This window comes from Trematomus bernacchii, unplaced genomic scaffold (genome assembly GCF_902827165.1).
Source record: "Trematomus bernacchii unplaced genomic scaffold, fTreBer1.1, whole genome shotgun sequence".
Classification (NCBI taxonomy): Eukaryota; Metazoa; Chordata; class Actinopteri; order Perciformes; family Nototheniidae; genus Trematomus; species Trematomus bernacchii.
Genome location: NW_022987739.1, coordinates 17,219,812 through 17,241,567, shown reverse-complemented (window position 1 = coordinate 17,241,567; position 21,756 = coordinate 17,219,812). Strand labels below are relative to the sequence as shown.

The following is a 21,756-nucleotide window of genomic DNA, read 5'->3' as shown; positions in this document are numbered from 1 at the left end:
AGAAAAAGGGACATGTTTAAAAGCTCAGGAAAAAGTGGAGGGACCACGTTGTTTAATGTTTGAGCAAGGTGAAATTGAGTATGAGTTTCATTTCACAGTATGTACTGTCCGGTTTGCGAAGACAGAGATGTTATGTTGTTAATAAAATTACCTTTATGTACTGTGTTTTAAATTCTTTGGATGACTGTGAAAACTGGATTTATGTTTCAGGAAGGGAATCTTTTTTGCAGCAGATTTTATCGGCAAATCTTGCAGAGAAGGAAGCATATTTTGTTTAGGACAGAGCGATAAAATGACCAATAATCTGGTACTGAAATGGAAAGTTTAACCACCTAAACTGTATTTTTGCTGTCTGTAAACACATAAGGGTTGGGCACATAGACACAAAGATAAAGAAATCATTTAATTCACGATGAACTTTTACCTGTGAGAAGCATTATTCGCCTGATGCATTACCACCATAACTACACATCTATACCCAACCCTAACCAATATATAATTTCAAGTTGTATAACTCACAAGAGTCCAAACAAAAAATATAAGTACAAGAGACTATATACTGTACCAGCTTAGCATGGACAGGTATTTGACAGGATGACAGAAAAGAGGTATGGTCAGAAGATTTACAAATTAGAAAGCATGGATGCCTCAAGATGGCAGGAAGGGAGAAGATAGGGAGGAGGCGAGATACAGAGGCTTAGGGTGATGGACGGAAGGAAAAATGAAGTGAGCATCAGCAAGATGGAAGCAGTGACTAGATTCGGACAGTGAACCTGAGGAAATGAAGTCAGCGGACTGAAGCGAGACAGAGCAGAGGAGAAGCTGTGTAACACTGCAGAGATCAAAGTTGATGCTGCTGAGAATCATGGCATTCGACTGTTACAGCGGTTGTTAAAGCTAACAGCCAAGGTCTTTTACCTAATATGTCTTTGCATGTCTGCTGTTTTTCCCTAAAGTGTCAACAAATCTACATACTAGAGATTTATCCTAGGATGATTATCTTACATATTATCAACACAATTGCCTGATCATCAACATTTTCAGCCTAATATTTCACATAAGGTCCTCTGTAAATTCATTGAAGGCCACAGACCTTGTTTGATGTAAGAACCATTTTCTTTCTACCATATCACTGCACAGAAGAAAGATTGTATCAAATCATTGACCAGAGCCTCTCCTGAGCTAGATAAACGTTACAGCTCACATGATAAGAAAGCCATTCATGTTTACATCTTGCACTGTCACAATCAAAAGCATCTCAGCAACTCACACTAAAAAGAACTAGATGGGGAAACAAACTAGAGAACTGTCCCATTAATTTCACTGCAGGTAGAACATTATTTGACTACATCCCAAACAGTATAGTCCTAGACTGTGCATGCACCCATTTTGCTGAATCTTTTCGACATCCACATTGCCCAGACTCCCACTGCCCTCTGTTACAGTGGGTAGGATTCCACTTTTCTTGGCAAAAAACATCTGTGGTCACAGTAGGCAACTCTTTTTCCTGCAGCATTGGTTGAGTTTTCTGTCATGTGTCAAAACCCAGTTTGCTGTCAGCAGTGTAACCATGCTGCCTCAAACAGAAACTCAGAGAGAGAAAATTACAGAGAGGATCAGAAACTCTAGCGCAGGTCAAACGATGAACTGCAATGTAGCTTGTACCACTAAATCTAGTATCAATCTTTTCAAGGCTAAAAAGGGTTTAAGTTTCACAAACAATATGTCCTCTATAAATCTCTGGAGGTCTCCTGGCTTGACTTACACTTTGCAATGTAATGTGACAGACTGCACCACAGCTCAGATCACAGCACTCCTGGATCAACTGAGCCACTTTGTAGCTTATCTTTAAGTTTCCAGCGCTGTGTAACAGTGTGCTATAATGTATCACAGGGCTTGCATCCTATCTCCCCCGGTTTCTAATACTGCCTCAGGCTAAACCAACACAGCACAGGTCCTGATCTGGACTGGGATGTCCTACTAAGACTTCAAAAAGCCGCTGTCTGCTGAGAGAGAGAGAGAGGGGAAAAGTTTGCTTAAAGGGGACCTATCATGCAAAATGCACTTTTGTACGTCTTCTATACATGAATATGTGTCCCCGGTGTTCCAGGGAACTCACCAAGTGTCAGAAAGCACAACCCTCTCTATTTTCCTCCATACCCAAATCTCTAAAAAAGGGGCTGCAACGGATCTGATAAAAACTGATCCAGATTTGAACACTGTCCTGACGTCAGGACGGTGGCGCTACGGCTATTGGGCCAACTCCACCAATCAGGAGGAGACAGCCACGGCCATTGCCGTTCGAAAGCGCTGGAGACGCTATAGTACATATGCCAGGCCTGTAGGTGGTGCTGTTCTCACTGAATCAGCCCTTGCAAAAACAGGGCTAAAAAAGTGCAAATTGAGCGAAATGAGGCATGGCTAAAATGCATGATCTGTTTGGTATTTTGAAAAAAAAAAGTATAAATATGCCTTATATAGGTATGGTCCTATACTATATTTAAGCAATAGCTCACGACAGGCCGTGGTATATGGCCATTATATCACAGTTAAGGGGCGTGGTTCGGCCCGACGCGAAGCGGAGGGTCGACAACTTTGCTCCACTTTCTCCGGTCCCCGAGATTCGGCTTCCAGTAGCTCTGGAGAGAGCTTTCGCACCTGTGGCCACTAACGGTCATCATTTCTCTGCTTTGTTTCAAGACCCGCATCAGAAAGCTTTTGAATGGTGATACTTTTCCAGTTGGTCTACTACCTGCTCTTCACGTAGCTCTACATGTCGTCGTTTAGGTGCTTTTTGTTCTGGAGATAGGCACTCGCACTCCTCAATCCACTCCTCCATAGTAAGACCCCCCCGGAGGTCGAAGTTAATCTTAAATGTTTTTGCAGACCTTTTTGATTACAGATTTGAAAACATCGTTGCTTGCTTTAAAAGTAGCACAATTCATGATGTCAAACCTTGGAAAGTATCTAAATATCCCTGCCCTAATGCCAAAGGAACTGCACACTGAATATGTTTTTGCCGTTTGATGTCTATGTCTGGACCGCTGCGTAAAAAGGAGGGTTTCTGCCCCGTTACTTCTCCGCTGCTTTCTTGTTCCAGTTTGAAAAGCAAACTGCAAGCAGTTTGCTTTTCAGCCCAACTGTATACTGTTTTTCTCAGACGCGGAGGGATACTGACTTGTTGTGAAAAGTAACTTACAATTCTACCCGTGGTATACGCTCAGTATATCACGGCTAAGAACCAATCAGATTGCTTGATTTGACTTGTCCGTTTTATAATATTATAATATAGCATGATAGGTCCACTTTAATGCTTTCAGTCTGCACCTGCTGGATAAACTGCCAGATCGATCACACACACACACACACACACACACACACACACACACACACACACACACACACACACACACACACACACACACACACACACACACACACACACACACACACACACACACACACACACACACACACACACACACACACACACACACACACACACACACACACACACACACACACACACACACACACACACACACACACACCACACACACACACACACACACACACACACACACACACACACACACACACACACACACACACACACACACACACACACACACACACACACACACGTTTGAGGATGTGTGTGTGAGTCCCTGGTCACACTGAGGCCTCCTTCACACGGGAACGTTTGCGTTTATGCACAGTATGCGTATTCAAAAAAGTCTTCCGTTCACATGCATTCGTTTCATGTAACGTGTCTGTTCAAACGAGGCCGCTGGAAACGCTGTAGTACATATGCTGGGACTGTAAGTGGCGCTGTAACTTCCGCCAAAATACACCAAAAGCAGCGAAGAAGAGCAGCCTGGAGCAGCCCTGCAGCAATGTTGCCATGGCTACCCTTCTGTTTATGCCCCGCGGTGTATTTAGCAACATGTAGTTCATGTAATTCTCCATGTCCACTTGTTGCTGATGGTTGTGGTAGAGGAGCTGTAGATTTTGCACTAATATCTGTAGCATGGTCAGTAGCAGTAGCACTAGCAGTAGCTACTGACAGGAGGAAGTGTGTGTGGCGATTGCTGGTATTCAGCGGGATATAGTAATTTCCTCAGCATATGGATAAATGCAACGGGGAAGTTAACTGAAAGAAACCGAATCTGTGGATATTGCATCGACCGACCAAGAAGCACGTCTCCGTGGAGAGGACGCGCTCAGAAAGAGAGATATTCTCTACAAACACCGGGTGAGATCGCTCCACTGGGACACGCCGGTCCTCTGCCTACAAACATTTCTCTTTTTGCCGCCGACGGGACGCAGGAGCAATGAACAATAATGGCCTGGATTAGGCAGTAAAGACAAGTTTGGTGTATCGCAGAGCGGACTTTTTAATTTTGTTTGTGTTGTTTGGCTGGAAAATTGTCAATATAATGGATCAATGCATGAAATCTGACTTTGTTTATTTTGTTTAAGGAGTATATTGGGCGTTAACAATTCTGGTTTGCCTTTTATAATATTATTTCATTCAAGAACCCGTTGTGCGTTTAATTAACACAGCTATTTTTGATAGTTGCTACAGCAGTGAGCAGGAGAGGTGGGGAGAGGCGGGGAGAGGTGGGGCTATCGTTATTTTTTCAGGAAATATTCGTATAGAGGTGATTACACGGACTCGGTTGACCCCCCAGAGCGTTTCGTTTGCAAATCTATCCACCTTGGGACCCGTTATCGTTTGTGGGGTCAGTTTCTATCGGCCTCGTGTAAATAATAGGGCTATACGCACGCGAAACTATGCAGATACAAGCAGTTTTCTCCTCGTGTAAACGGCGCCTGAGCCACAGCCATGTCGTAACGTGACTGGCTGACAGACAGACAAATACACAGACAGCCAAACAAAACAAGAGGAGTGGACCTGGTGGTGACCTGTGCTTCTTTTTATGTGTGTTTTGACAAGTGTATTATTAAGTTGTCAGAAAACTGACAGTAACAAAAGGGACTGCCTTCTGACAGCTTCATCTCTCTCGCTCCACAAACACGCACAGTGAAGGAAAGAGGTCGGCAGCAGGGAGCACTCAGTTCAGAGACTTCATAGCATACGAAGGAAAGTGTGCCCTAAAGGTGTCAGTATGCTTCAAATGAAGTGCTTGTTCAAACCCCCTACCTCGATTCTCTTTTCATGTCAGACTTTGGCACTTTGTCCAACAACTTTTTTTAATTTTGCATAACTAAAAATCTGACAAGCAACTACTTTCTCGTTTTTCCTTCGTTGCAAAAGAGTAAGTCCGAAAATGTCCGCCATTATGCCCATTTTTACGATTCCTCATGTTGTATCCCTCTCTCTGTGATGCAATATTTTTAGCGTGGCTCTTTTAACCTGGCCATTCAGAACATTTTTGCCAATAGACAGGGTTGAAATAAACTGGTTTCGTGCTCTGACCTGGAAACAACATAGTGAAAACAACCAGTGCCCCCGACACATACTTTGTCAAAGAAAGGGGGCATTGAGACGCACAAAACAAATCAACCCAGCAGGACCTGAAGCCCAATCCCTGACTATACAGCCATTCCCTATTGTAGTATACTTAAAATGTTCTCTCCATGATAACTTAGGAGGTACATCATTCCCATTTTGTCTTTGATAATCACCTTAGGTGAACAAGGGGAAGTAATACATTTTCCTCTAAGTGCTAATTAATCCACTAAGCAGCACTTACAGTAAGTATTTCAGTCTCTCTTCAGGGTGTAAGGCAGTTAGGTGTAGCGAGTGTTTGAAGTGGCCAAGGATGAGAGTTCTAGATTAATAAATGGTTGTTGGTGCTTATTTTTCAATCCCTTGATTTCTTGTGTGCCTCCAGGAGGGATTTCCCTTTCATTCCGTGATACAAACAAGTCTTTTCGCCCCACCCAAGAGAGATAGTTTAGATTTAGATATTTGCATAATCGTGTGTGTAAGTAAAAAAGTGAGTTATAAGAAATACCCTCCTCCAGAACTTTTTCCTTGAGTAAAAAGCCCCAGTCAGCAGACTGCCAGATGGTATATTTAATATGACAAACTTTCCTTGTATCACTTTAATTATAAAGCAACGTGGCACGTCTTATAGCAGAATTTCGTATTCACCTTTCATTCACCTTACCACTTAAGCAGTCAGACCGTAGAATTGAATGTGTATCTACACATTTGAGTACACACTGAGAATTGTTAAGAATGTGTATGCTGGATAGAAAAATTCACCAATTATAAACCACACCTAATTACATCTATATGAAAGTGTTCACAAATGTGCCTTCAAATGCAGAAAACTCTGAAATGAAAAACTGCATGCTGCCACAGCGCTCTCCACGGTATACTGAACCTGCAGTTTGTTAGCAGCAAGGAGATCTTTACTAATGCTTTTAGAATAAAGTATATCCTTTCAATACGTTTTAAGTAAATAGTTTTATTATTGGGGACTATTTTCACAGATTTTTTATATTAATGACTATTTATCATGGCAGCAAATATCATGAAAAAACGCATTGTTTTGCATGATATCAAAACAAACAACAGGAAAAAGTAGAATATTACCAAATGGGCGAAGCCTGCGAGCTAGTTCAGGCAGTCAACTCGAGCACTTATGCTGCATTCATACATAACGCCCCTTGCCACTCTGCAACCAACCAAACAGAGTCTCCTTAATATGCCGCTCTATTTAACCTGCCAGATCTCTTTCTATGCATTGCTTGCTGCTGCTTTGCTGCAGCTACTTCCACGTCGCTGCTGCTTGCCTGCCCCACCACCACCACCCCAGCTTCCACCCCAGCTTCCACCTGTAGGCTCGGGGGGTTAGTTATTTAATCATCACTCATCGTGCTATGTATATCTGTGGAGTGATGAGGCCCGAGCCTAGACGCCAAACTCAACTATATGCTGCTTCTAATAAACATGTTAAAGAAACACGTGAGTTGTCTGACTGAAATTTAAATCATGATTCCCTTTGATCCTGTTGAGTCGAATAATGACAATTGTCAAGCCTAGATAATTAGCCTCGTTTAATTTATTGTCTCTGTATTATCAATGATTTCACAATTCCAATACTCACTGTGGAAACTACTTTGCACCAAATCAATTCACAGAGTAGATGAAGATCATAATAAAAGTTATTGCACTTATTTATCAGCCCAACACTTTGCATGTAAACAGCAGAAAAACATTCAGCTGGTTCTTTTGGAGACTAACCTGTCGATGATGCCGCACATATCAATCTGCAAGTGGCTGTAGTTTCCCAGCATCCTTTGTTGCACTTTGATCAGGTCAACTGGCTGGTTATCCAGAGTCAGCAGACGCATACAGCCCTGAAACACTTTGAAGGGGTTCCTACACTCCTGACTGCTGCTGCAACCTGGAGAGGGAAACACACAACACTCACTTATTGGTTGGTCCCAGTGTTGTAGTCAAGTCACCAATTCACGAGTCCAAGTCACTCTCGAGTCACCACTCTTCGAGTCCGAGTCCAAGTCCGAGTCACCAAGGGAGAGTCGTAGTCGAGTCCGAGTCCAAGTCCGAGTCACCCAAGGAGTGTCCGAGTCGAGTCCGAGTCCGAGTCATCATTACCTGTGTTCGAGTCCGAGTCCAAGTCTGAGTCACCCAAGGAGTGTCCGAGTCGAGTCCGAGTCCGAGTCATCATTACCTGTGTTCGAGTCCGAGTCCAAGTCCGAGTCACCTAAGAAGAGTCCAAGTCAAGTCCGAGTCACAAGTCTTCATGTATTAATCTTCATGGATATATGTGTTGAAATGTAACTGCTCCTCTACATTGCTTTTATCCTGTCATGTTATACTAATCTGTCTATTGAACTGCTGTAAAGCGAGTTTGGCTACAATTCTTGTAATAGGTGCTATACAAATATAAAGCTTATTACTAATATTAATATTATTATTATTATTATTATTATATATAAACTATGTTTAAAATGAGTTACCTTTTAGAGAAGTGATTATATTTGTATGCCAATATTTTCCTATGGTAAAGTTTTCGTTTTGCACTTTTATTTTGATAGTAATAAGATCGGGACTCTTATTTTGAAGGAACTTTTACCGGTTAAATCGGTTTACTGATAAAGATTTAGCCCCAGAAAGCACATGGCTACTTAGCATGCAAAATGACGTCATTCTGCATGTTAAGTAGCCGTGTGCTTTCGTGTTATCGGCTGAATCTTTATGTATTGATTAGATGACGTTACTCTGATGATAGTGTTCAAGACAGCCTATATGTCTGAACTCGATGTTTAGAGTAATGTGTTACGGAGCCTTCTCTTCAATATTGTTTCCACATAGAGCATTTTGCGCTGCTCTTTTCCAATGTGGAAGCAGAATGTGTGAAAGCATACAGCACGATGCGGGGTGTGTCTCTAGACATCTTTAGACTGGAATAGCGGGGCCCAGTACGTGAACTCGCCTCGCGGCCGGTGCACACGCCAGGATAGAGGACATCAGACTCCATAGAAAACTTGCTCGAGTCCGAGTCCGAGTCCAAGTCGGAGCGTCAATGTACAAGTCGAGTCCGAGTCATCGTGGGGGGAAAAATTCATGAGTCCGAGTCCGAGTCCAAGTCAGCGTACGCGATAATTCCCGAGTCCGAGTCCAAGTCATCGTGTGCGAGAATTCACGAGTCCAAGTCCGAGTCGCGTCAATCAGTGCGCGAGTCCGAGTCGAGTCACGAGTCCCGAAAATCGGCACTCGAGTCCGAGTCCAGGACTCGAGTACTCCATCTCTGGTTGGTCCACAGCTGAATTGACAACCCCCTTCTCCCCCTTTCCTCAGATAATAACACTGATCGGGGGAATATATTAAATCATATCATAAGTATAATATATGTCTGAATTCACTTGGGAATGTGTTATTATGTTAATTTCCCCAGGATATTCTATAGGGGGTCAACACTTAAGTGATTATGACTTTTCTGACTCCAAGCTGTGAAGGATATTTCTATATTTCTCATCACAAGCGCAAGTTCAGAATTAATGTCAAAAAAAGTTCTGACACAAGAAGATAAAGGCCAACAAAGTGTGTTTCTTCTAATGTTATCTTGAAAAAAGCCTCCTTTAGGTTATTAGGCACAGTTTCGGTTACCAAGATACTTGTGTGGTTTAAAAAAGTCTCACCATTCAGCACTGGAGATAGATTCCCCTCTGAAGAGAGACAACATCTAATCAGTCAGGGGTGGAAAGTAATTCAACCCTTTTTGATCGCTGTGAGATACTTCATTTTCTGCTAGTTTACAGTATACTTCCATTCCACTGCAATTCAGAGGCCCCTGATTTATTTGAGAATGTTCTGCATTTAGAACAACATGGAAGGGGCAGATTAACAAGTTAGCAGTGTGTAATGTGGTTAAAAGGGCTCCACTGTACATTCAAGCTATGTTCACGAACAAAACACAATAGTCTTGTAATTGCACTGTTGAGGAACCTGCGATCTACGTTTTTTATACCATACATCATTACACAATAATTGCATATGTTATGACAATAAACCTTTGAATCTTTAATACAATATTATAAAGCAAAACATTATTCTAAAATCATGATTAGTACATCTAGTACTTTAAGTATAGTTTGATAGCATTTATACTTTTACCTAGTAATAAATAAACGTATTTCTTCCTGCTGCATGATGAGTGTATTTGGTTGTTTCGCTGCTCTACAGAAAATACAATTCTAAAACTTTTTTTCATCAGCAGAGTTGCATTTTTAGATTGAAAGTGCACAAGATGCCTATCATTTGATAATCACTGCAGATTTGTTCCCAAGTGTTTTTTTTCTCCACCTCACTGTCTGTGTAAGGGGGCTATCTTTGGTGACTTTCTGTTTCTTGCTGTTCTCTTCATGACTGCAAAAATGACTCAGAGAAGTTTTCACACAGTGTTAACTTTTTAGGATTCAAAATCCCTTTAAATCTTTACTTCTTTTATCATTTGGAATGTGTGTTATCTAATCTTAAAACCTGTGTATCTCTACAGCATGTTCCTTTATTTCTGTGTAAAAGAGTATTTCTGGAATAATTAGAGGGGAGAGCATATTTAGGCACTGCAAAGACGAAAGAGATTGGGATGAATTAAAAGCGAAGGGAATGGGAGAGCGAGAAATGCATAGAGGAAGGAAAGAAAAGGAAAGTAAAAGGAGAGGAGAAAGATAACTTTAAAGAAAGTGAAAGAAAGGATGAACAAGTAATGAAGAGGGAGATAAAGCCTATTTATGTCTTTGAGGGTGCCACTAAAACCTCCTAAGTAGATCTGCCGATGATAATTGCCCCCTGAGTGACCCCATGAATTTGAACCAGTCCTAAATATCAATGTATGCAGTTTGTGAGGTACAATTGTAAATATTCGACAACAGAAAAGTAGGGTTGAAAATAAACACCCTGGAGACAGCACAGATAATGTAAGATTTATTTCACTTACCACCGAAGAAGAGTTGACTGTCTGCGGTTAGAGGAAGTGGGGTGCGGGTGTGAGCGGTGGCTCCTTCGTTTTTGTCCACTGTGATGCTCAGAAGATCTTGCTCTGAGTTCAGCTCCACAGAATGCCACTGACCATCATTTAGCCCTGAGCCTTCATGCACACACAGACACAAGGGGCATAAAAAAGATAAATGCTATTTGATAACATTGTCATTGTTTCACAAGTCATTCGATTGATTTTTCTCCTTGCTGTTTGGGTTTGACTGCAAATCAGGATGATGACTCTTTTTGTAGTACCTTAAACTCAATGAAGGTGATGTGAAGCTGTTTATAGTTGTGATAAAACTACTAAATAAGTTTCAGTGTTATAAACTTTGCACAAGTTAAGGTTATAATGAATAGTCTGGAGAACTGTGACATTTCAACATTTAATGAGCCAGAATTAACATTTTGATATAACAAAACTCTTATTGCTTTCAGGAGCTCCCAAAATAATGGTGCAGTCTTGTCTGCGTACAGGTTTGACAGAGGTTACGACTCCCCCCCCCCTCCCACTTTATAACCACCTGTTATCATTCGACCAAAGCTCCATACTTCATTAACTACTTATTTATCAAGAGGAAACCTGTCAGCTGAGCAAGACTGTGAGAAAGTCTAAGCCCTGTGGACTTACTGTTTTATAAAGAACAAATCCTTCCTTTACACTAAATATTTTTGAATGACTCGCGAAACGTAAAGTGCTAAATGAAGCATAACACAAAATGGCTAGGAAACTGCTTTTTATGCCAAGTAATACATGTGTTTATAAAAGCTGTAAAGAACAGTCTGTTGCACGTTTAGTGTTAAAGCCCTGCCATTTCAGTCAACAATACACTCGATATTAATAGATTAGGCACACATTAGGAAAATTCCAACAGAATGATTTATTTCAGTCAGTTAACTTTGTATTCAATATCTTCCTCATCCCTGTACCTTGTGCCTATCAGTACATACTGTACTAAAACATCATGCAAAGAAACAAGAAATAGGTAAGAATGATGCTGAATGTTGTAGGCTGTTAATTGGCTGGTATTGTATGTGTATTGCATGAATCTGAGCTGAGAGAACATGTCATGAAATCTCTGTAATACAACTGAACAACACAGGCACCAGAGACACACCTCCCTCTACGTGAAACTCATCAGAATCCTGATTGAACTGACCTGCGCTGAGCTCCAGCCGGGCCCTGCCGGCTTTATTGATCTGTAGGCGCAGTCTGGCCTCGCTCAGGTACAGCCACACTGTGCCCTGCTGCTGCGGGAGGTCAAAGGTCAAGAGAAGCCCTCCCTTGTTCCACGTGCGAAACTGCAGGGCCACAGAGAAAAGCCCTGAAGACCACGACGTCAGGCCGGGCACCTGCAGGAAGCTCTGGGAGTCGGTGAACGTCACAGCGACTGACACATGCTCAGCACAAGAAAAGGTCACATTGCCCTGAGGAGGAGAGAGAGAGGATTATGAAAAAGAAAGACATGAATATTCATTGGTTGCAAAGGCTGACTCGGTTTTGACTCAATGTCACTGAGGTCTCCTCAGCAGCTCTCTGCAAAGGACATCTGTATTAACATAATGCTATTAGCTGAGCAGCTAAAATTAGCGATAAAACCAGAAGCACCGGGTCATGCAGCTTCTGCACCCACTTCCATCATTTGTTTCACCTCTCTTAATGCCAGCGTGACATCGGGAAATTTAAAATAATACAATGGAAGAACTTTTTCAGAAAAGTTTGATCTAAAAGGTTCAAAGGCATGAGTATGATTTAAATGTCCATAAAACATTACAAAAAACCTATAAAGGGAATTAAGAAAGTCAGCACAAAGGATGTATGATATGGTTAGCATAATGTAGCCAGGGAAATCTCCTACACCGCACAATGTAAGGTACACATTGTACATTACACCTCATTAGCATAACTTGCATATTTATTTTCAAAGCACCAAAAGGTTCCAGTTGTTCTCTTTTCCTCCTCCAGTCACCCTCTTCCCTCCCCTTTCCTCATTTTCATTCTCCACATCCTTTCCTTCCCGATTTATTCTTCTTCTTATCGCAGTCTCTACTCATCTTCTTCAGTTTTTTTTTCTCTTTGCTTTGGGCTTAGTATATCAAAAGTTTAAGTGATGACATTGGAGATGGTAATGAACGAGATTATGATGATGCTAATGACGTGATGAAGGGTGTGAAAATGAGAAGGATGATGATGCAGATGATGAAAATAACGATAATGACAACAGTAATCCTGACAGTGACCGTTAGCATAATAATGGCACTGCAGGAAAGGGAAAGGGAGAACACTGTGGGAGGAGGAGCACTGAAAGTCTGAAGGGAAGGAAACAGTTTACACTTAAAGGTAGGGTAGGTAAGTTTGAGAAACCGGCTCGAGATACACTTTTTGTTATATTCCATGGAATGCTCTTAACATCCCGATAGCAATGAATATCTTAAGTGCTTTGACAAAAAATCCATAAAAAAATGTAATCTGTGGAAGCCGTAGTACTGTAAAAAGCACGACCAATCATTTTAGCCGGCCCGGCTAAAGTAACTGGATGGCCTACCTGCCTGTCAGCCTTCCATCTGTGCACAAACTTATCTCGTGCCCTCATTGGTCATCTGCGCGTTCGTGTGTGTTGGAGGAGGGGCTCTGTAAGGAAGTGGCAGATTTTCTCCGGTTGTGTATTTTCAAATTCTAGCGCACTCGAGCTGGTTTCTCAAACTTACATACCCCACCTTTAAGTTCATTCAGAATTTAAATAGGTTTTACATTTACCCCAAACACTGCTCAATAAAACAACATCTTACATTCATTTCTGGGCAACAATCCACAAAAAAATGATGGAAGACTAAACAGTGATGTAAAAATTATGATTAATCATAAATAAATATCATGGTTATATAAAAATGGAAAATAGAAAATAGAAACATAGAAATAGAAGTACGTATTACTCACATACTCAGCTTTACAGTACCCATAAGCCCTATAGAGATATATCTAGAATTTTCAGAAGGCCTCCGTTTTTAAATCAGTATAAATATTTTCACACAGTTACCTAACATATTCATAGTTGATCAATAGTCCAAATTCGAATTAATTCAAGCTCCGGGATATAAACAAACTTTCACAGAGCTGTATCTGAAACCAGAAATCCATCGTTGTATTTTAAGATTTTGTTTATCAGGGCTTCTTAATATTTACACTTATCATACTCTAAATTAACACATATCTACATTCACCTTCTGATGACATTGGCTGGCAGATTTCCCTATTGATGTTCCAAAGATGCTGAACCAGTAACTTACCAGCAAAGAGACCTGGTGGTTTTTCTTTTTAGCGAGGTGTATCAGGTTGAGGTCGTTGTAGAGAAAGTTCTCCAGGCAGCCATTGAAGTTCCTGTTGGATAGGATGGGTTTCTGCAGGCCATGGCTCTGGACAGCTCCCAGACTCAGCTGGAGAAGAAACAACACATGGAATCTGATAGAACGTTTTCACGGACCAAGGTAAAATTCAAAGGTTACTCAAGTTCTGATTGGGAAAAAGAAAAATTGTATTATTCATAGACTCTGTTTGCTCCCGTATCCCTAGTAACGCATCCAATATGAGTTCAAGCTGCTGCCATATTGGACAAAACAAACCTTTTTGTCTGATACATTAAATGTCTTAGTATAGATTAGGCTACCACTTTAAAATACCCTTTTGCATCCTAGTCTCCTGAAGATTACATTACCAGGAAATAAAAGTACATTGTCATTTTCCCTATTTTTATTTTTGTTCTATATGTATCATAAAGAAGTTTTAAATAAAGTGTAAAATAACATGTGGAAGACCTCGCAGTGGGGAGGTCTGTGTGGGTGGATAGGTAAAAATAAACGTATTTTTTCCAAAGAGTTTGCAGTTGACTTCCCATGTAAAACCAAAAGTCATCACTGATTTAGTTTATTATACATCCGTAATTTAAATAAAGGAACAAACATACTAATGTTATGTCAAACTATAAAGCTTTTTCTAAAATTTACCAAGTGGTTTTTGTAGCATCATTAACAAGGTGTTTAAAGCTGTGATCATAATCCGAGAGAAAAATGTGTTTACCTCAAAATAAAATTGAGAATGCACTTCAGCTGTACTGAAACGTTATTTTGTTGGAGACAGGGTTGCTGGAAAGTTTCTCTTACCTGATGAATGTCCCAGTGGCTGAGCTCGGCTGGTATGTGAACCTGACGAGTGTTCTTGTCCACGGTGAGGTTGAGGTGAGTGCTGAGGCGCACCAGCTTCACATGGTGCCAGTGCTGGTCGTCCAGCAGACTGCCCACAGAGACAAGAAGCTGCCCACTGGAGGAGGAACTCACACCTGCAGAAGTGATGGTGTGAAACAATCAATTGTGTTTTCTTCGTTGTATAGCTGGGAGAAATAGGCAGAAATCCTCTTAGGTGCATTGAGGAACTTTTTTTCCTGAGGTGCACTACCTTAAAAAAAAAATTGTTAAGGTCAGCAATCTGTGTCCTCCTCCTTAATGCAAGGACAAACATACTTGAAGAAATCACTTTACCAAAACAAAAAAAACATACTTTTTCTGGCAGTAGGAAACCCTAAAGGAAAGTTCATGTGTGATTTATCAAAACAAAGTCGTGGATACGTTCGATAATGAGACTGCAAAATAACAGCAGGACATAATTAATGACAGCCCAACATCAGCAGGTTCAACTTTGTGGGAGAGAAAGAGTTTCTGCTGACAGAGGGAGATAAACCAGAACGAGTGAGATACACTGAGTTGTTTGTTTAAGAGCTTGTATTTTTATGAGGGTAGATAATTTGACAGGTAAAAAATAGGTAGATAGTCGGATATGTATATAGATGGATATATGAAAAGCTTTGTTCTCAACCAACCTTTCTCTCATAAACCATACAAACGACCAAGAACCACATGTATTGTTTTATGTTTTGTGTATTTGAACAAAGTTGCTAGCTAGGTGTTGAAGTATTGAGATTCTAGGAGGTAATTTGCTTATCTTAGAAACTGGAATGAGGAAGAAATAATTAGTCTAGTTTTTCTAAAACCAGAGGAGCTGCTCCTCTCCAAAAAACATAGCTCTTCATAAAACCACAAATTGTTGTTTTTACATTTCAGTAATTGTATTAGACTAATGAGACACAATTTGTTAATGTTTGAGGTTTTAAGTAATTGAAATTAATTCAGCTGGGTTTACATTTCAACAACTTAAAGCTCAATATAAGTAGGCTTTAAGATGTAACCAAAAACTGTGAACAAGCACACACTGCTAAATGTATGTATGTTGTTTTATTATCCTAAATTCTCATTTGATTTGTGTTATCACTTTAATTTATACGTTATTTAAATGTTATGTATACTGCATTGTATTTCTATATTAAGGACAAAATTAAGGCTAGAGGCACACCCATGAGCTTCTAATAGACAATCGCTTAAAAACATTCAACTTTAGATCAAGCCTTGACTTTTGTTTCCCCCTGCTTCCAGTTTTTAAGCTAAGCTACTGTAAGCAAATTGCACAAATATGAGAGCTGATAACAACATTTCCTAAAATGTCCAATTATTAACTTTGAATGCAATTCGATGAGGTGGCATATTTGGTTACAGCTTTATTAAGTGGAAATAGAGGTGTGGATCAATACAAAAATCTTAGTGGAAAAACAGTCGTAGAAACATTTAACTTTCATTAATGAAACTTCCTCTCTGTCAGTTTTAATTCCCCTCACTCCTCCTCTCCTCACCTGCACTCTTAAAGCACCAAACAAAGAAGAGAAGAAGCACCGCTGTGTTGCACTGCAACAACTGCTGGGTTTGTCCATCCTGAGAAGACTAATATTGAATGTTCCTGTCTTTAGCTGAGGTGTCTGCGCTGAACACCACTTCACTTTCCGGCAGTCTACCATTCGAGACAGCTCCCTGAGGCGATATCACCTTATCATATTCTGTCTGCTGCTCCATTACGGATCGTTGCTCGAGCTGTAAATCTGTTTATGAAGGGCGGCCATGACAGGCCTTATCAGGAGACGGACTGTCATAATTGTTTTAGCAGCAGCGTCACGTGATGCTACTGTTTGAAATACAGCTCGACTGTAAAAATAATGTTATTTCTCTAAACAAAATGTAGTTACAGGTGGTAACTAAGTTTATTACCATAAAACAAGCTGGAAGGGCAGGGATATTAATGGGAGCAATGTCACAACCAAGCCAAGTCACCGTCTCCAAATCAATTCAATTAATTTCATTGGGGCTTTATTGGCATGATATTTTTTTGTTTTTGTACTATCAAGTCACATTTGACATTTTTAGAAACACTAAAAGGTAATAGTGAAAAAAAGAACAGGACTCAAACAACTTATTCAATTCAAAACTTGATACACAATGTATAAAAACAGGAAGAAAATATAAACAAAAAGCAGGTACAGCTTTAAAAAACCATTTTGTTTTATATGGGGCTGAACAGGGTGAAGAGTTGCTGTAAGCACATATAAAAAATAATGAATTGATGACCAAAAGATAATCAGCAGATAAATTGAAATGCAAATTGTATTGCACCCAGAGTTATTCCAGATGTTCTAAATTAAGAGTTATTTTCATGGAGAGTGTTTTCATTCCAATTTCATCTTGATTGCTTCATATTTTGGGAATTCTAAAAATAAAATGCAGTTTCAACAGGCTAAATAAACTTGCTGGCGATTAGCAAGTCTATTTTTCAATGCACATGACCTTTGTCACATTTTATCCCTTCTCTTCCTCCATAAAAAGGCAAAAATAAGCTCATCTCCCGCTCAGCTATACATGTGGCTTATCATCTTTATATTTTGAGCTACAAAGTGTATTGCTGCTGCAAAGACAAACAATCAGCAGTAAGCAACATATTATTCAGCATAGGAGTGTTACAGTAAGAGTCCCGTGGCTATCTTTGCAATTTCATGCTCCTGTGAAAATACAGAGGCTGCCGACTGAAACTCTTATAAGACTGGTTACAAACAGAAACTCCTGGAGGCTCACAGTATATCACTAGAAAAATTGGAATGGAGTAAGCAAATGCAACAGTAACCGCCACGATTCATTGTTTCCCATTTTCCTGCCAACTGGCACACTTTGTCCAGGGAGATTCATCTTTTTTCACCAGAACTCCACAGTGCATAGAGACACATCCGATTGTATCTTTTTTTGCTTTGTGTGACGAGAGAAACATTCCATGTTTTATTAGCTGTAAAATCTGAAACACGTGTTTTTTTTACACTGATCACCGATCATAGGAAAATAATATCAATACTCATTAACAAGTCTGGTAAACGTCAGCTGAGGCCAAAACAAAACATTAGTACATAAGAAAACACCTTGTTGTGGTCCTGCCCACATTATCATTTTTTTGCAGCTCCTGGATGATTTTTGACGTGCGTCTGTATCCATATTTTTCATTCATATATGTCATCATAGTTTTTGTCATTTGGTCTGTGTTGTATGTATGGGCCTTGTTACCTTTTAACTAACACATATTACAAGGTTGTTCATGTAATGCCACAGCATGCCCTATATACAGTAGTGAAAAGACAGGATTCAGCTTAACATGCCCTGCACGACTTTCTGATGCCATCCTAATTTAGCCAGCTATACTTAACACCGCCTCCTCCAGAGCGCAGTGGAGCAGGACCCAGCAGCCCTCAGTGTATTTACTGCTGTGTGTTACAGCTTCCCGGTGACAGTTCAGAATTGAACTGAATTATGAAGCAGTTGGCTACATTAGTGCACACTGACATTTTGATGAATGTAAAGCAGAGAGAGAATAAGATGGTTTTGTATAGCGGACATAAATCTTAATGAGCCAGCCAATGTATTCCAACTGCTTGGACAGCCACTGACAGACAGAGAACTAACTGCTGCTCTGTTGTATTCTTCTGTTTGCTGTACTGCATTTGTGTCTTTCTTTCTGTTTTTATACATCATTAATTTATGCTAATGGCAGTTACACTTGCTAAACATCTGCAATGGTCAACTCCTTTTGTTTGTGTCCCCTGATACACAATGCTAGCCATCATTTGCTGTCTTGTCTTTAGCTCCTCTGTGTCTCAGCCAGCTTGTTCATTTCATGATGCGACATGCATCACTTTTAAAGCTAGGTGACAGGATCAGGTTGCCAAATTGGAGAGATAAAGAATGAAGAGCCCCAGGGAGAAGCACTCACACTGTGGAGCTATGGATATAATGCATCTAAATCTTCAGGTTGTATCTCTGCCCCCCTAGTTGGAGCCCCTCTTCTCGTCTCTTGAGCCAACAACTGACTGTGGAGGAGTATGCTGGGACTCATGGTGGATGCTCCAAGCTATTGATCTAAATTACACTGTCTGTAGACTGCAAACTCCTGGGAGAGTGTGAGGCAGGGAGGGAGGGATGTAAAAGAGAGGGATAGAGAGAGAAAGACGAAGAGCATGCCATTGAAAAAGGCAAATAATCGCCTGCAAAAAAAATCTAGCGGGAGCCGATTTGGGTCGACATATGAGAAAGGCAGTGATAAATAACAACGGAGAGAGAGGAAAATAGAAAAGGCAGAAAGGGAAAGGGAACGGGGGCAGATAGGCAGGGAATTAATAACAAGAGCCAGAGAGAGAAGCGTGCAGTGACAGGGCTGTGATTGAAGGTTGTTTTTTTCAGTATTGGCTGTATCACTGGATTATCATAGCTCAATCTAATCTCTGCTCTATTACAAAAAGCAGCAGTGTTTGTTTTCAATCCCGGCTAGCAGGAGTTCTTTGAACAATTTGTTGACTCTCAGCGCGGGTCGACAGGGAAATGTGACAGGCGTCACTCAGTCTGACTGAAGGCTTTTGCAGATAACGCCTCTCTTTCTCTGACAGATAGACAGACCCACCAGGGAAATAAAACCCTTCCCAACTAAAGGGAGTTTGACAATATTTTGGTTTTATTGTAGGGATGTAGAGTGAGAGTGAGAGCAAGAGAGGGAGGTTAAGACAAGTGTGGAGGATGTGAGGAAGCAGAAAAATAGATAAACTACGGCTGAATTCAGAAAACATTTTCGCCATAATCTACTTCATATATGACTGTTGTATGCATTTAATGAAGGAGGTCAACTTCAAACATCATCACTAAATTATCATGCAACTATAGTAGCAACATGTTCATAAGAACTCCAATCTTGAAATGTATTTATAAATGTCATGTTAGCGAAGTTGTCCAACTACATTTCATGCTGAAATTATACTAACTAAGGCTCCGGCCACTGTAACATCCTTGGTCCATGTCACACAATAAAGACTTATATTAGCTACACTACTCTTTTGTATGCTTATGCTTGTGTTCATTTTTCATATATCCGGCCATTAAATACTCTCTCATGCATGCTAACTCAAAATGTCCCTCCTTTCAGTGTCTCTCAATCGTGCTATCAGCTTTTTCTATCAGCTCAGGTCCATCCAACATCACAGCAACACACATTTGTAGCATATCATGTTGCTGCTGGTTCTTTTGAGATATGATTCTCTCTTTTGCCTTTCCTGATGCTGTTACGCACATCCCTCCACCACCGCATCACTGCCCTGTCTCTGCAGAATCATCAGCCACCTCCACCACCAGTGATTGGACTCCCTGGGGGATTCATCTTGCTGCTGCTCAGGGCGAACTCCTCTTAATGACAGATCTCACCATAGAGCCTAAGCACCAAGGACTTACTGTCTACTCTAGACCTAACAAGCAAATATCATAAAAACATTATATTTTGTATCGACTTGTCTATCCTGATTAAAGTGTCAGTTATCTAAAAAAAAGAGTAATGAAATATATATAGCAATAATTAAGAAAAATAAAATTGATATTAAGTGTGACCAGATTAGACATTAAACACAAGATAGAGGCTCAACTCCAAAAATCAGAAGAACAGAATGGGAATCAACAGGGTGCATAAAGTACAGTAAAGTTATCGCTAAATGCCCGTAAACAATCCTGAAACCAAACACAATTCTAAACTCGGTACAGCACCTTATTTATGGCCACACTCTCCTGGTTCATCCTTACATCTATTTTACAAATACTGCTTGAGTCAGAATTGAAAAAAAGTATCCTTTAACTCTCGAAAGTTCGGAATATTAAGAGTAAAAACCCTGTTTTTCTTTCAAAAGTTGTAACATATTACCAGGATGCGATCTTTTCAATAGACCTTCCATCGTAAATGCAGAAAAGAAAGCCCTGTTTGGTAAGCAGAGCAGCCGAGTACTCCAACAGCCAGATGGCATATTTGATGCCGTATGGTGTTGATATGATGGTCTGGCAGTCTGACAACACCTAAGATTTCCCCTCATTTACACCAACAGAAACGCTCACACACTCACACACTCATTACCTCCCATAGCCTCCACAGTGCTGCGTTACGTGCAGTTAGAGGCCATGGATCGTGTTATACTGTACTGTGCTGGCACACTGTGCACCACAGAGTCCATCCTTAACACATGTTGCTTACATCCATCATCAGATTAGAAGAGAGGGAACATGAGAGCGGATGTCAAGCTGAGAGAGAATTGAAGCGAGAAAGAGTCGATGGAGGAAGAGTAAGGAAAGATTCAGGGAGAAACTAAGAGTGAGAGTTTCCCCAACAGAGGATGCTGCCCTCCTCCACACATTGACCTGTAACTGCACGCCCGCTACAGCAAACTGCACCATTTCCCCAAGTTTATTCAATATCTGATTAGTTTTGTCTGAGATATTGCTTGCGACATATGGATAAACAAGTAAACACTGTACTGAGCTCATCAGCATAAGCAGAAAGAGGCATAGATTGGATCAGCGCTATCTTAGAAATCACATTTGACAAACAATCAAGCAATCCAGCAGATGGACGGAGACAGACTTAAAGCTCCCTCCGTTTTATTATGGGGACAGAACTGTGCAAGATATTACATTCCTCATATAGAGGCGGGTTGGCGGATGCTCTGGAGCCTGAGAGAATACAGTGCATAATTACGGTTTAGGCGTTTAGCTGACATTTACTCAGAGCAATGAACAGTGGATGAATAGATGTAGCTGCAGAGTTTGCTGGAAAAGCCGTTACAAAACTATTCAATTCAAATATCCAAAGTTTCACCAACCTTACAGCTTTCAATCCACGTCCTTGGAAGGTTGAATATGGCTGTTTTTTCTCATTTGAACTGCATTCACTCTTAATATTAGGTGTAAAATAGTCAATGATCAAACTGGATGTTAAACATTTAAACCGGCATGACTTGAGGAACAAAGTAGTAATTATGTATCTATCCAAATACTCTTTT

The 21,756-nt window shown here is 40.5% G+C and overlaps 1 protein-coding gene across 1 annotated transcript in view; it reads right to left on the bottom strand.

Annotated features, from left to right (window-relative positions):
* The window catches only part of LOC117495819 (contactin-associated protein-like 4), a 94,752-nt gene that overhangs the window by 33,950 nt on the left and 39,046 nt on the right, over positions 1–21,756 (bottom strand). The window contains exons 6-10 of the mRNA XM_034147356.1: positions 14,642–14,817; positions 13,772–13,918; positions 11,644–11,911; positions 10,443–10,592; positions 7,223–7,385 (exon numbers count right to left, since the gene is read on the bottom strand). Coding sequence (XP_034003247.1) covers positions 7,223–7,385; positions 10,443–10,592; positions 11,644–11,911; positions 13,772–13,918; positions 14,642–14,817 — 904 coding nt within the window. The remainder of the gene's footprint in view (positions 1–7,222; positions 7,386–10,442; positions 10,593–11,643; positions 11,912–13,771; positions 13,919–14,641; positions 14,818–21,756) is intronic.